The sequence below is a fragment of the Monopterus albus genome, unplaced genomic scaffold (genome assembly GCF_001952655.1).
Source record: "Monopterus albus unplaced genomic scaffold, M_albus_1.0 scaffold43.1, whole genome shotgun sequence".
In the NCBI taxonomy this organism is placed as follows: domain Eukaryota; kingdom Metazoa; phylum Chordata; class Actinopteri; order Synbranchiformes; family Synbranchidae; genus Monopterus; species Monopterus albus.
This window is the reverse complement of record NW_018127923.1, coordinates 2,045,695-2,060,522: the sequence shown is the minus strand read 5'-3', so window position 1 is coordinate 2,060,522 and position 14,828 is coordinate 2,045,695. Positions and strand designations below refer to the sequence as shown.

Sequence of the window (14,828 nt, the reverse complement as noted above, 5' to 3'; positions counted from 1 at the left end):
GTGTGTACACACACACACACACACAGACGCTGGTAACTGCAGTGGTTCTTTTTACAGTTTATTGCACTGTGGTGACTGTTGTGTGTTGTCAAGCAGTCTTAGGTTAGCTGTTCATTAGAGTAATGGCAGGAGGCAGATATTGCCCTTGTGCCTGGTTGTTTTGGCATATATTTGTCCTGTATCACTCTCCAGAGGGGAGGGGTTCAAAAACTTTGTGACCAGGGTGTGAATGGCCTGCAGAAATCCTCACTACTCTCCTCTTGACCCATGACATGTACAGGTCCTGCATGGAGTGCAGGTTGGCACCAATTATTCTTTCTGCAGTCCAAATAGTCTGCTGGAGTCTGCTCCTGTTCATCAATCAATGAGTGCAGTGCATTGACTTACTCAGCCTCTCCTTGCCCCGCTCCCTCACACAATGACAAAGGAGTGTCTGTGAACAGCCCCTCCTGTCCGTTTTTAATACAACACCCAGTCGTGGACACATTTTCTAGTAAGCGATTAGCAAGCTGTAAGGCTAGCTAAGTTCAAATCAGTATATAGCTCTTGCTGAATTTAATACACTGTATATAGCAGGCGGACTGTTCTGCAAGTGTTAATGCTAATTCCAAACTTCTGACGCTGAATGTTTGCCTCCTCAGTCCAGAAGAATACAATAAATATATTTTCCAAGACTCGAAGGACAGGATGGACCAATAGTATTAGCAGAACTGGAGGAGGCCAAGAGCCAAGTGCAGTGCAGACACAACAGGTCAGAATTAACAAACACAGAGAGACAGGTAGAAGTAAAGCAGCCTCATTTGTATTCTTCCATTCAGAGTGGTTAAAAGAATTACTGAATTTAATAGCCTAATTTATAAAGACGTGCACGCTTAAACTCCTGCTTCCATTCACTCTTAAATTTTCATTGCTCTTTTTTCAAAGTCTGTCTCTTGTTTTTCTCATTCTTCTGTAGCAGACATGTTAGAAATTTGATTAGGCTTATCAACCCTTTTATTCAGCAGCACCAACATATGGCAGTGAACCAGTGACAATTTGCTGTTTTTGTAGAATGCTGAACGAAAAGGTGCAAATGAAACAGGTTGTTTATGGAACGTTAACACCTTGGCAAAGTGCAGGGGTCTGAGACATGGGGTCTCATTCTCAGTAGAGATCTGATAAAGCTCAGTGGCCACAGTGGGCCACCAGCTGGGAATATATGCTGGCCACACAGTAAGTTTTTGTAGCCATGGTTAATGTCAAATCCTAAAGTTCCACTCCAGAGACATTTTAATATTTATTTTTGCATTTAAAAATAATCTGCTATAAACAATATATAGTCTAACACACTGTAGTTTTTCCCATTAATAGTTCAGTGAACCTCTGTAATAAGCATCAACATTTTCCTCTAAATGTACATTCTGAGATCAATGAATATTCAAATATATGCAAATGTGCCTACAGCACCCCTTAACCCAATTTCAGTTTCTCCCATATAGGCTGGTGAACTCGCTGTATCAGGATGAGGCAGGAGTGAAAACCCAAGAGATTTAGCAGCTTATGTTTGAGCCTCATTGGCCCATTACATAACAATACTGTATAAACAAGCTGTCAAATGTGCATATATAACATTTTGATCTGCTGTTAATACTCCAAAGTGTCTTCTACAGTCCGATAACACTTGATAGTATATCAAGATTTTTATTTTCCATTTATGCATAGACAGACAGTTTAGGCATATAGGAATTCTTGTGCAGCTCTCCATTGGAGTCAGGTAAGGAGTCAAAAGCCAGAAAGAATACTTAGTCTTAAAATAAAAAGTTACATAAGGGCGACAAAGTATTAAAACACAATACACAAAAATAGGTTAATAGTATTTCCCACAGTGCACTTCCAACATCACACTTAGTAATTCACATGGTGTAGTTGGATATGGCATTATGCTTGGTGAGGTAGTGAGGGGTTACTGCACATCTAGTAAGGGGTTATTGCACATATATTCTCACATTTCTCATATTTTCGTATTTGCCATCAGTCTTACTGCAGCAGGGAAAAAGCTGTTGTAAAGTCTCATTCTGTGTGTGATGATACTGTCCGCCCTGCTGTGCCTGAGGCTGTAGGTGCAGTTTTTGTATCTGAGCAGGGTGTGAGCTGGGTGGTGTGGATCCCTGATTATATTCTTTGCCCTTTTACGACAACGCTGTGTGTACAGTGTGTCCATAGCAGGCAGTTCAGTCTCAGTGATCCTCTCTGCAGTCTTTATGACCCTATGAAGAGCCTTCCTCTCTGCCTGTGTGGTGTTACCATACCAGACTGTGATGCCAGTAGTGAGGATGCTCTCTATCAGTCCTCTATAAGTCTGGGTGAGAGGGTGACAGTTCAGCCCAGCTTTTCTGAGCCGCCTGATGAAGTGTAGCTGCTGCTGGGCTTTCTTCACTGTGGCAGCTGTGTTCAGTGACCAGCTCAGGTCAGATGTCACCTGCAGGCCCAGGAACTTGTGGCTATCAGCCCTCTCCACCTCAGTTCCTTTGATGGTCAGAGGCAGCAGAGGGGAGGGGTTCTTCCTGAAGTCTACTATTATTTCTTATGTCTTGTTTATGATGAGGATGAGGTCATTCTCCTCGCCATAAACAAGAATGTCGTTCACCAAGCTTCTGTAACCCAACTCGTCCCCTCCCATAATGAGGCCCAGAATGGTGGTGTCATCAGCATATTTAATGATGATGGTGTTGTCATGGCTGGAGACACAGTCGTGGGTGTACAGGGTGAAGAGTTTGGGGCTGAGACAGCAGCCCTGCGGTGAGCCTGTGCTGATTGTGAGCTCAGCAGACACCCGCCCTCCCATTCTAACCACATGTGGTCTTTCAGTCAGGAAGTCCAGAATCCAATTACAGGTGGGAGTTGGGACACTGAGGTCTGTCATCTTCCCAATCAGTCTGCCTGGGTGAATGGTGTTGAATGCAGAACTGTAATCCAGGATGTCCAGAATCCAGTTACAGGTGGGAGTTGGGACACTGAGGTCTGTCATGTTCCCAATCAGCCTGCCCGGGCAAATGGTGTTGAATGCACAACTGTAATCCAGGAAGAGCATCCTAGCATACGTACTGCTGTTGTCCAGGTGTTTCAGGGTATGGAATAAAACCAGAGCCATCGCATCGTCCATTGATCTGTTGGGGCGGTAGGCAAACTGGAGGGGGTCTACAGTGTCTGGGACCATGTGGTTAACGTGTGTGAGGACCAGTTTCTCTAAGCACTTCATGGCGACTGATGTGAGTGCCACTGGCCTGAAGTCATTCAGAGTGGATGTGTCTGATGTCTCAGGGACCGGTATGATAATGTATTTTTTTAAAGATGCGAGGAACTACTGCTTGGGTTAAGGGACAGGTTGAAGATGTCTGTATACACACTAGCTAGTTGATCCCCACAGGCTCTCAACACTCTAGTGGGGGACATCGTCTGGTCCCAGCGCCTTATGGGGGTTTACCTGTATCTGTGTTATCTCTGCTGATCCAAAATGTTGCGTTAATCTAACATTAGTAGTTAACACAGAAGCTGGCTGCCAGCACTCAATTCAACAGTGGGCCAACTGTAGCCTTCCCTGTCATACAGTGCTTATAAATAATCTTGATTATTTTCCATTAGATATTTTTATTTAATTGACATTACTTTGTAGAAACCCGTTTTCACTTTGATATTAAAAGGTTTTTTTTGTAATTTTTTTTTTTGTCAAAAAAGCCAAATTAGATTGACCATGAATGATTTATAAAATCAATAAAAGGGTAAAACATCCAAGGGGGTAAATACTTTTTATAGGCACTGTATAGGTTATCTATGCATTGCTGGTAATACTCCAGCAGTGGTCAGTGTCTCATACTGTCTTGTTAACATTTGACAGTATGTCAGTACCTCTTTATTTTTGCACGCTGATTGATCCAAAATGCTATATAGTAACAAAATCTGGAGATTGGCATTAACCATTAGTTAAGCATTAGCCTGAGGCTAACTGTTGGCTTTAGCAGTGAGCGAAAAGTAGCTTCATTGTTACCTTGTGCTTCACTCAGCTCGCTGCGGTACTGATATGTTCTTGCACTGTGCAACACAGGGAAATGAATGGGTTCGATAGCAGAGCGGAGCGCCCACCACGTCCTATATGAAAACGGCTTAATACTGCACAGGAGGTGGGTTAGTCATTTATCTGATTGTATGCCCTGCTTTGACATCACATCTGGATACCAGCTCTTTAATATAAAAATATTGATACATATACTGTAGTTCAGCTATTGAGTTCCTTGCTGCAGAAAGCTCACAGCACTAGTAAAGAGAGTACTGTGAAAAACTTAAAGACAGTGTGGCCCTTTTCTGACAATCACTCTTTCAGTAGTGGGCAGGACATTTTCGTCATGGCACCAAATTCTCAAAGAGGATTAGCTGCGAATAACCCTAACAACACTGCCAAATATTGCCTTTAACTTATTCCACAGCATACGTATTATGTAGCCACTGCAGTCTGCGTCTTCCGGTCTTTATGTTAGTCTCTTAATACATTCTACAGTATAGTGTTATCATTCCTCTACAATAAAACCACTACTTGACAGGCTTGGATAAAGCCTTAAGTTGTGTGAGGCTGTGTTCAACACAAAGGCTGAGGTTAGCATTATTTCATGTAGAATTACCACACAATAGAGTGAGAACAGCAGGATGCAAGGCTCTAAATCTCTGAACTGGAATTAAGATCCAGCTGTACATTCCCACACAAGAAAAGACTGACTGGTACTAGCAGGCACTAACACACAGGGATGTTAGAGTAGATAAATGTAACACAACAAACAAAGATGAGAATGCTGAGACATCATCTGTGTACGCTGAATGTGTGTGTAGAATTAAATTCCTCAGTTACTGACATATTTCCAAGGCACAGAATTTATAGCTCTGCAATGTGGGGCAGAGAGGTCATAAGATATAGGGTAAATGATATTCTTTATTCTGGAAAACAAATCTATATGGTGATGGAAAGCTAGATGTGGATATGCTGTGATAGGTTCAAATGTTTAAATAACTACAATTCCAGTTTCACAAAAAAAAAAAAAAATCCATTAACATCTACACACTGTGAAGCCTACAGCATCAGCATACTTTGTACAATGATACAAAATGAGGAGAAGCAGCAAATCGTCACATTTGTGAACACTTTGAAAATGCTAATATCTGGTATTTTTATTTGGTAAACAAGCAAAAAATAATGAATTTATAAATCAGGGTTAGTTGTTCTGGGGACTTAGAACATATCTATTTCAATTACTTCAGCATGTTGAATGTGAACATTTAAATTTAAATATTTAAAACATTACGAAATGTTTTTAATGCACCTATTATTTCCAAACCAGACTGATTTTTAGCTACCTCCTCCTGTTGCACTACTGTAAGTTAAGGCAGTTATACTTGCAAAATAACCACATTTAACATCCTGGCAGGTACCATCACATTCCCATGATGCTAAAGAGAAATGTTTCTATCACGATATTGCAAAATTCCACTTATCGTTACATCCCTATTAAACATATGTTTTCTTGACATTTGTTTTTCCTTAGCTGAATTATGCAAAGAATAATTTGCAATATAATGTGGTCCACTGGTTAGCACTACTGCATCAGATGCCATTCTGTGTGGTGTTTGAATGTTCTCCCAGTGCCTGTGTGAGTTTCCTGCAGGTACTCTGTCTTCTTCCCACAGACCAGAAACATGCAGGTTAGGCTGACTGGTGACTAAATGACCCATAAGTGTTAATGTTTGTTTTTCCTCTGTGTCAGCCCTGTGACAGATCATCTGGGATACACTGATATCTTACTGGCTGCTAACTAATTGGCCAGGCTGTACTGGAAATGTTAAATAAAATTTCTAATAAATACAGATATGTGGATGTTCAAAAGAAAAGACAATAAGAATGGCATTACAGACTGGCCCTCGTTTGCAAATGATCCCATGCAAATGCAAATTATGCCAGGTATAGGCTACACCTGACTGAGCATAATCTTAATCAAGTTACATGAGCATTTGGGAAGGACAGAACGCCTAATGAAATTTTTTGCATTAGTATGATATAAACAGAACCATGACAATACATCCTCCCCACTAGCAGGTCTTCTGACTACAGAAAAGCAGGAGGGCTCTCAGGTTTCCCAGTTTTATTTATTAACTCCTGGGTAGATGGTGCTCATACAGAAGATGGTCAGAGAGCACACAGCTCTCATTTACACTACAACTTCAACGAACTATGTGCACAGGCTAGTTACCACAATATAATGTCATTTGTTATTATACCGAGTGGTAAATTCACAGATTTTAAAGGAAAATGTGTAATCATTATGGTTATTGTCTCAACAGAGCATGTGATGATACATAATCAAACAAGGTTATAAAACTTTAAATTTCACCCACACATGAATGAAAGTGTATGTCAGAGGCCTTTAGCAGATAATGAGGAGCAATTACAACACTCAATGCCTTTTATCAGCTGTTATTTAATTATGAGAGCAGGGGTGCATTAGCACACACTCACATTCACACAGACATACTCCTGCAAACACCCAGCAGCATTCGAGAGGTGGCACACTCGGCTTTAACTGGCTCTGGGCTGATAAGCGACAGAACACCAAGGTAATGGGAGAGCAGAAAACAATGATCCGAAAATCCTCACGTCTTTTACTAGATGTGTCCAAACCCAACACAAAAAAGGGCCTGACCAAACAAAATTTTAACTGCTGGGAGCAGAAAGTGCCTAGTTCTCTGATTAATGACTGCATATGTTTATATCCCTGGATTTCTAGAGCTGCAGCAGGTTTACAGTGAAACCTATCTGGAAAAAAATCTTGCCACACTCACTAGAGTCAAAATGTGAAACTTGTCAGTATTAATGAATGAAAAAGAAAAACAATGAGACGTTTTACGTACGACTAACATTTTTCTGGTGCTTTACAATAGGTTGTTTGCATATGATGTCATGTCACTGTGTTGCTGTAGCACAAACTGCAGGTGGGGGGCTGGAAGTGATTTTCTACACAGGCCGTACTATCACAAGCTCTCAAACTGCCTATAGTTTGTGTCATTTATGGCTGATCAGACCAATCACACTGACAAAGCAGATGAAGCTTTTACAGAGTATCAAATGTTGTTGGTCATAAGGGGGAAATGCAAGAAACTGACCATAAAACTCTGGTAATGTGTCAAATTGTTTCCCCCGCCCAGATATTTCTCTCCTGTTAAACACCGTTTCCGTCGGTGACCCCATCAGTGATCAGGGCTGGGATAAAGTGAGATTCAGGGAAACACAGCTAGACAAGGGAACACACTTTGACACAACAAGGACAAAATGGCTTGCAAAGCCTTTGTCTGGGGCCATGAAGAGTGTAGTGGGCTAATGCTCCACTGTGCAGTGACCACTTATGTAGCTAGCTAACTGCTACTCTGCTGTGCAAATGCAATGAGCTGCAGTGACTTCTCCGTCCTGCTTCGCGATGAACATTCATAGCTATCTTTAGTGGTGTCACTGGACATTTGAGAGTGGTTAACCCTACATTAAGTAAATAACAGTAATGTTAATGCCCAGGGGCACCATGGATTGAATTGCTAGGTTAATCCACAGGACCACAGACATAATGTACATTACATAATATTTAAACACAGGATAGCTTGCCTCAATATCAGGAAAGTCTTTCAAGTCTATTGGGGAAAAAAGTTCTCCTCTTCATAACAAAAGGATCATGTCCCACATACAGTACGTTGTGATTTTCTGTTTATACTTTTTCTCCTAATATATCTTAAACTAGCATAGTCCAGACTTTACTCCATCTCCATCTCTTCATTCTGTTTTTCACTCCCTGGCCTCCATCCAAGTTTCACACATCATAGTAGTCATGTGTATGGAAACCACGCAAACCACCAATTGATACTGGTCAAATTTGTTTCATTTTATATCATGCATGCAACATACTTGTTAATTTCTCTGATAATGTTATGATTTGTCTCAGTGGTGGGGGAACCACTGTGTAGCAGCAGCAAAGTCCCTGGCCAGAAGTAGCCAAGTAAGGAGCACAACATTAAGCTAAACAAAGCACTGTGCTCTCTTTACACAGAATAAACGATTTTATTCTTAATAAGGTATAGCTTATTATTTACCTTTTAAATTTAATTCAAATGTGCTGCTCCTCTGAGTCTGCATCTGTGGCCAGCCTGGCCACCCCATCCAAAATTTTCTAGATCCATCCTTGAACATAGCATGATTTGAAGTGTTGACATCTGAATGTGGCTGGATATCTAATGTTACTGTTCCATGCTCTAAACAAACTACACACAAACAAAATATTGTATATATTGTTCTAAGATGCTAAAAACACAGCCCAGCAAGTTTTAGGCTACAAGTCAAATGGATGAAGACACACATCCCACAACCCTTTTCAGAGTGACAGGACCACCAAATCTAACCGTCCTAAATGTGAATCCTCACATTAACTTGATAGGTCCAAATGCTGGAAAAATGCATCATCTCACCCTGCCCTCGAAAACATAGCTAGAAACCACAGTCTGGTAATTGTATCCAAGTCCAAGTGGCACTCTCAAAGCCATAAAAAAAAAAAAAGCATTTGCAATTTCTGAAGAAACTGAGGCGGGACTGCTGTCTCCTGAAAACAATATGAGCCAAACTGAAATGCTGGCTGCTGAAATAGCTTAATCTCAGGTGGACTGCTGTTAAATGTGGAAATGGATGTTAAACTGTGCTGTTGTATTAACTACTTATGAAGGGGAAAAGAATGTGAATAACTGGAAATGGTGGAAAGCAGGGCTGCATGATTATGGCAAAAATCATAATCACAATGAATTTTTGTCAATATTGTGATCACAATTATTAAAATTAATATCTGACAGGTCAGAGGAAATTACTTAGTACTTACTTACGTATAAAGTCAAGTCAAAGTGTTTGTCATGTGCACAGTGAGGAAACGCGTTTCCCTGTACAATGAAATTCTTACTTTGCTGTCCCCAATGAATGCCAAACAATACAAAGTGAAATATAAAGTAGATAAATAGTAACACAATCTAAAGGCACTTTAAAAACAGCAAGTGAAAAGAAATATAAGAATATAATAAACAAAAAATGTATGCTGCATCGGAAGCTAATTACTCAGTATTTATTTTACAAATAAAACTAAGCCACTTCAGGTTAATAATAGCCTGTTACCTGCCAAACTATGCTGTACTCACCAAGGGATAGTGATAAATCCCTTTCTCCTGCTCATTTAACAGTTACAGCTTGTTAGTTAGCTAGTTGACATGCATAATGGACTGTGATCAAAGCTGAAATGATACTTTCTCTGTAAGTTTAAGCTTATTTAAGTGGGTGTTTTCATATATTACTCATTGGCTTTTTACATTCAGAGATTTTATCGCATGTACAGATCAGCACGCAAGTGTATATACAGTAGGTGTTGTCAGCTTATTGTTTCACTTCACCTGATGCGAGCAAAAAGTGCAGACACAGCAGAATGCTGTGCTATCAATATGCAATATGTGTTTGTGGTGTTAAAAATGTGGATGACAGAGCGAGATACAAAAGCCCTAATTTGAGTTTCATCCTCCATTTAAGATTAGAGCTAATTGAGCTGTTGCTTGGCACTCCTGTCACTCTGAGGCTCATTGACGATCTTCTATAAGTCTGACTGCTTAGATAACCACATTGTCTGAATGAAGACAAATTTGTCTACAATGGAGGAAAAATTCATGGCTGTAGAGTGAAAAGTACAGGCAGGTTGGAGAGATTTTTTTAGAGATGTTTCTCAGATTCTTACACTAATGATGTCACCACTCTAGGCTCTCAGCATTCTCTATCAAAGAGAGCAATCATTTCTCATTTTCTCCAATTTTAACCAAGGCTCAAAGTTGAATTGTTTAGAAAGTATGAAAGTTGAATAAAAGTGATAATTGTCCACACACTTTTGAATGTTTTAAACTATGAACTGGGTTTCTATCTGAAAGTGTGAATGAGATTTTAGATGCATGAAATTTTGTGAGAAAGTGGGAATTTTGAACATTCCTTCTATTAATTTCAATGGGGGAAAGTGTTCACTTTGAAAAGTATGAAAGATATCAGTAATAAAAATATTGCAGAAGCACACCTGCCATAAATTAACTTCAGATAAAACTTGAATGGTCTGAATAGTTTTAAGTGTGTAGAAGGAGTTGAGTGTCAAATAGTGAACAGAATAACAAAAATGTCCGAACCCTGAGAAGAACACATTGTGGGATTGCTGACGTAGCAATCCCAACAAATATCCAATGCTCCTCTTTCAAACTTTCTAATACTCCTTGATCCTTTGGTCTCAATCAACCATCAGTATAAGGCACAACTGACCCAAGAGTAAAAACAAAATTGACCTGCTGTTGTCAGACAATTAGTCCAAAAGATTGACAATATGAAAACAAAATCAAACAGCCTATTTACTGCAGTGCTTTTTCAAAGTAGCGTGCCATGTTCACGTGTATTACTGAGCTGACATTTCACTGAGCCAAAGTGTAAGTAAGTAGGTCTACTTTGTGAATACAAAATAAAAAACATAAAAACACAGGATCCCTTTTGGCTGTATACATACATACAGACATACATATACAACCATAGGCCTGTTTTACATGAAATTAAAATAATTTGCGAGAATATTTTCTATATATTTATATTAAAATCAAAAACATCCCCTCTCCAGAAATCCGGAACAGTGCTGGAGAACTTTATGCCCTGTGTCCAGGATTCTTGCATTAAGCTTACTTACTGGATCTTTCTGCCAATCAAATGTCACCCTACCTTTTTTGGGATATTCTATAGTGCTAATTCCTTCTGTTTTTAAACATTTTATCATGTGTAAATTGTCTAAACCTTGCAAAATGAGGACAGGCTATAAAACAAATCCAATAAATAATAATAATAATAATACAAAATCAATTTCCAGGAAAGTTGGAGTGGGTGGGTTCTCTCCGGCCTCCTCTCACAGTCCAAAGACATGCAGCTTAGGTTGACTGATGACTCTAAACTGCCCAAAGGAGTGAACGTGTGTGGTTGTTTGTCTACATGTCAGCCCTGTGATAGACTGGTGACCTAGCCAGGGTGGACCCCACCTCTTGCCCAATGTCAGCTGGGATTGGCTCCGGCCCCCCATGACCCTATTCAGAAATAAGTGGTATAGATACCCTTTATTTAACAGATAAAAGTAAAAAGAAAAGGTTTTCAGTGTTTTGACTGACTTAAGGTAGGTAGGTACTTTATTGATCCCACAGTGGGGAAATTTCTGTGTTACAGCAGCAATGGAGAACAACCAACATAACACCATAAGAACAGAACTCCATAGAAACACGGGAAAGAACATGAGGACACAGCTGCTGTAACTTGCTGCCACTCCGCACGGCACAACAGTGAACACTTGGTCTTAAAATAAAAAGTTACATAAAGGCAACAAAGCATCAGAGCCGATACACACAAGTAGTGTCATCAGAACGTTACATTTTACAGCACAAATAAGCAAATCAAAGGCACCTAAAAACAGGGCAGAGCAGCACTGGAGAGAATCAGGAACAGCAGTAGAGACTAAACAACCAGGAAATCAAGAGCAATCGAATATTACTCACACAACTGATCCCACAATGGGGGAAAGAAACCTGTGTTTCAGCCATAAGGATCTCTGAGCAACTACTCAAAAATACCTAAAGCAGGGTATTTTTGACTAGTTGCTCAGAGATCAGATGGGACTGTGTCTATAGTAATGCTGCTTCATAACTGTTGGATGCATAAATAAAGAACTGTTTATTTCAGAAGTTCACCATATCATATTAGCTAAAAACAAACATCACTTATTGTAGGTTCAACTTAAGGTCCACTACTAACCTTCCTGCAACCTTTCTACCTCCCTAAGCACATCCAGCTGTCTTTAATAGCAGGTGGAAGTGCATGTCCTTGCAAGCTTCGGTTATTGACTTCAGCAGTAGAATTACGGTATCAGCTGATATTCTCTGAAAGTAGCTGCTAACACTTGCACTGTTACATGCCTCAAGCTGACTCCCCTCATAGCAACCTGTACTGTTTCCATTGGTTCAACAATGTGTCACCTTTGTAACATTGCTCCTAGCGAGGTCCATGGTACTCTCGGTATACTAGTCACAAGCGTGTTCTGCACTCTGAAGGTGGCTGCAAACAGTGGCACTGTTTGTTCCTGCAGCTATCCGTACTGTTCGGGGCATTTTATTCTGGACCTGCGTCATTGAGAGGTAGGCATGAGACTCAACACCGGAGATGGTGCATGTCACACACCCACTAGAGTGGAGCACAGCAAGAAGCAACAGAAAACTTTGTTCCACAGCATGATGATATCCAGAGACAGAGTATATATGTGCTTCAGGACTTTTGTCTGGTTCTACAAAGAGGCCATTTTTTCCCTCCACTGACCACTAACTTGTTTCACTCTCTGCCATTGCCAGATTCCATACCAATGCTTCAGCTCTGTTTGAGAGGAGAAACACTCCAGTGGCAACAAAACTCATTTAACCAGTGGCACCAGACCCGTTTATATTTCACATCAAGTGAAGTTAAAAGCATGTCTGTGGTTTCTATTTGACTGATTAGTCACTGAGTATACTGCACACCAACTTCCACCAATAATAATATAGCATTTGATCACATTTTGAGAGCCACCCACCAATTAGCCATGGGTGCGAGTAACACATCAGTTAATTACTAATAAGACACGTACCAATCAACCTTCCTTTTCCCTATTTGATCAAAAAGATCAAATAGGGAAGAAACTGACCTATCTAAGAAGTGCAAGCATGCATGCACGAACGAAAAAAAAACATGTTGCTGTACAGCCGAGCTGTTATTCTAAAAAAAACCATATAGGCATTAAGATAATATAATATTTTTTCTGGAAGTTATGGTTGAAAAAGTCACAGATAGTCCCTAAAAGTGTTTGGGGAGCCCAGTTCAGTCTACCGGAGTATGTGTTTGGGGCTTGTGTAATGTGTTTTACTGCCATGAAAGAAATAAATTACAGATGAGAAAAACTGGTTAAAGCATCTCCCATCTTCTTTACTGCAGACACAGTCCTGGGACAAAAAATGTTAGAAAAGCAGCCAAGAGCTGCCAGTGTTGAAGGCAGCCTGAAAAATATGACAGTGGCAGCACTTCAAAGTAACACACTTTCACACTGTGGTGTGGTTAGAGCACCCCCACAGGGCTGCTGTGGTAAGAGTGCAGTATCTGCTGTTTGTAACATGACTGATTTTGGCACATGAATAGTGTTTTATATATGTGGTCATCAGCTGCTTTTGGTGCTGTTGCCTATTGATAATTATGCCTGTATTCTGTGATTTTTGTTGTTCACTGAACAATTTGGATTAGAGCTAAAAATATTAAAATAATGACATGAGGTAACACCGAATCAGGCTGCTGCTCCCCGTGGAAGTGACTCTGAGATGCCTGAAGAATTCTGTCTGTGCACATTTTCATGGAGATTTTTTTTTAAATTCACCTGTAGTGTAGGCTGTATTTTGCAGGGGGCAGAAATGTTTTACACATAACTGGGTTCACTTCTAAAATAGGAAATAAAATATACATATATGGCAAATAAAATGCTTAATGGGTCCAACTTCAGAAAATTGAAAACACAGCCAGCATTTCTGCCTGTTTTACTGCCTGTGAGGGTCATGCTGATGAGCCATTTAGTTGAACAATGAGTTTTATTTTTTTACATTTTGATGGGTTGGACTCCACTATGTTTGCATGAACTGGGTAAATCTAGCAAACCAAATGGCTGCTTGCTGTACATTCATATAAAGACCTAACTCCACAGTGCTGACAAAGACATCAGTCAAATCTCTACTTTGTGTCAGAGAAAATAATTTTGACAGCTTACAACCTGCTAACAAGAGACTATGTGAATATGTGGTTGAAGACAGGAAAGTGACACAAATGTAGGACTCATGTTTTGCTTTAACAGATGTTTCATGTTTTACTTTTACATGTTATAATGAGGGTTGTCTAATATTCAGGCCAACACAACAGTTCTACTCGGTGATTACTTGATCTGGAGTCACACACTTAACGACTGACCGAAACCCTCTAAGACTGGATGGGCCACACTTAATGACTGTTTTCACTAACAGACTGGACTCGACTTGGTCCAACTGGATCCAGTCAGTTCTCCTGTCCAAATACCATTCATAATTGTCGTTAAGTGTGTACCTGCCTTAAGCCAGCCCAAAAAGATCACACGAGGGTAGAGGCTATTAGTGTTCTTAGCCTTTAAATAAGCCATCGCTTTTACTGTGGCTAATATAGCCTTCACTTGTAAAAACAGGGAGCCTACCTGAGTCATTGCGTAGGTAGGACGACATGGCAGGAATGAGGCAGGACTGGCTCAGCAGCTCCTGCAGCACTGCTGGCAGGGCTGAGCTGTTGTGGGCTCTGCTATCTGCTGAAGAAGCATCAGTACTTTGGCAGCTACTGGAGCCTGCTGGGTTGATGTAGCTTGCCAAGACCTAGTAAACAAAATAATGTAAACTCAAGATGGGTTATAATAAAACTAACTTGCTTAAATTGACACAGAAGTACAGGCTTCAGAGGACCTGCTCTGGACAACCTCTGTCCTTGACCATACTGTCATTACTGTCCATTTAACTATGATCCCAAAGCTCCCTGTTCAATAAAAACAAATACTGACCCAGATTAAAATGTTTACATAGGAGAATTTTTTTTTTTTGTGTAACATTTCAAAAAAGTTAGAAGTGTAACCAAAGGCACATTATGCACTTTGGATAAA

General features: G+C 40.2%; 1 protein-coding gene across 3 annotated transcripts in view; it reads right to left on the bottom strand.

Moving 5' to 3' along the window:
• birc6 (baculoviral IAP repeat containing 6) overlaps positions 1-14,828 on the bottom strand; it is a 164,503-nt gene that overhangs the window by 57,488 nt on the left and 92,187 nt on the right. For all 3 annotated transcript variants that reach the window (XM_020599885.1, XM_020599888.1, XM_020599886.1), the window contains one exon: positions 14,376-14,547. In XM_020599885.1, the coding sequence (XP_020455541.1) occupies positions 14,376-14,547 (172 nt within the window). The remainder of the gene's footprint in view (positions 1-14,375; positions 14,548-14,828) is intronic.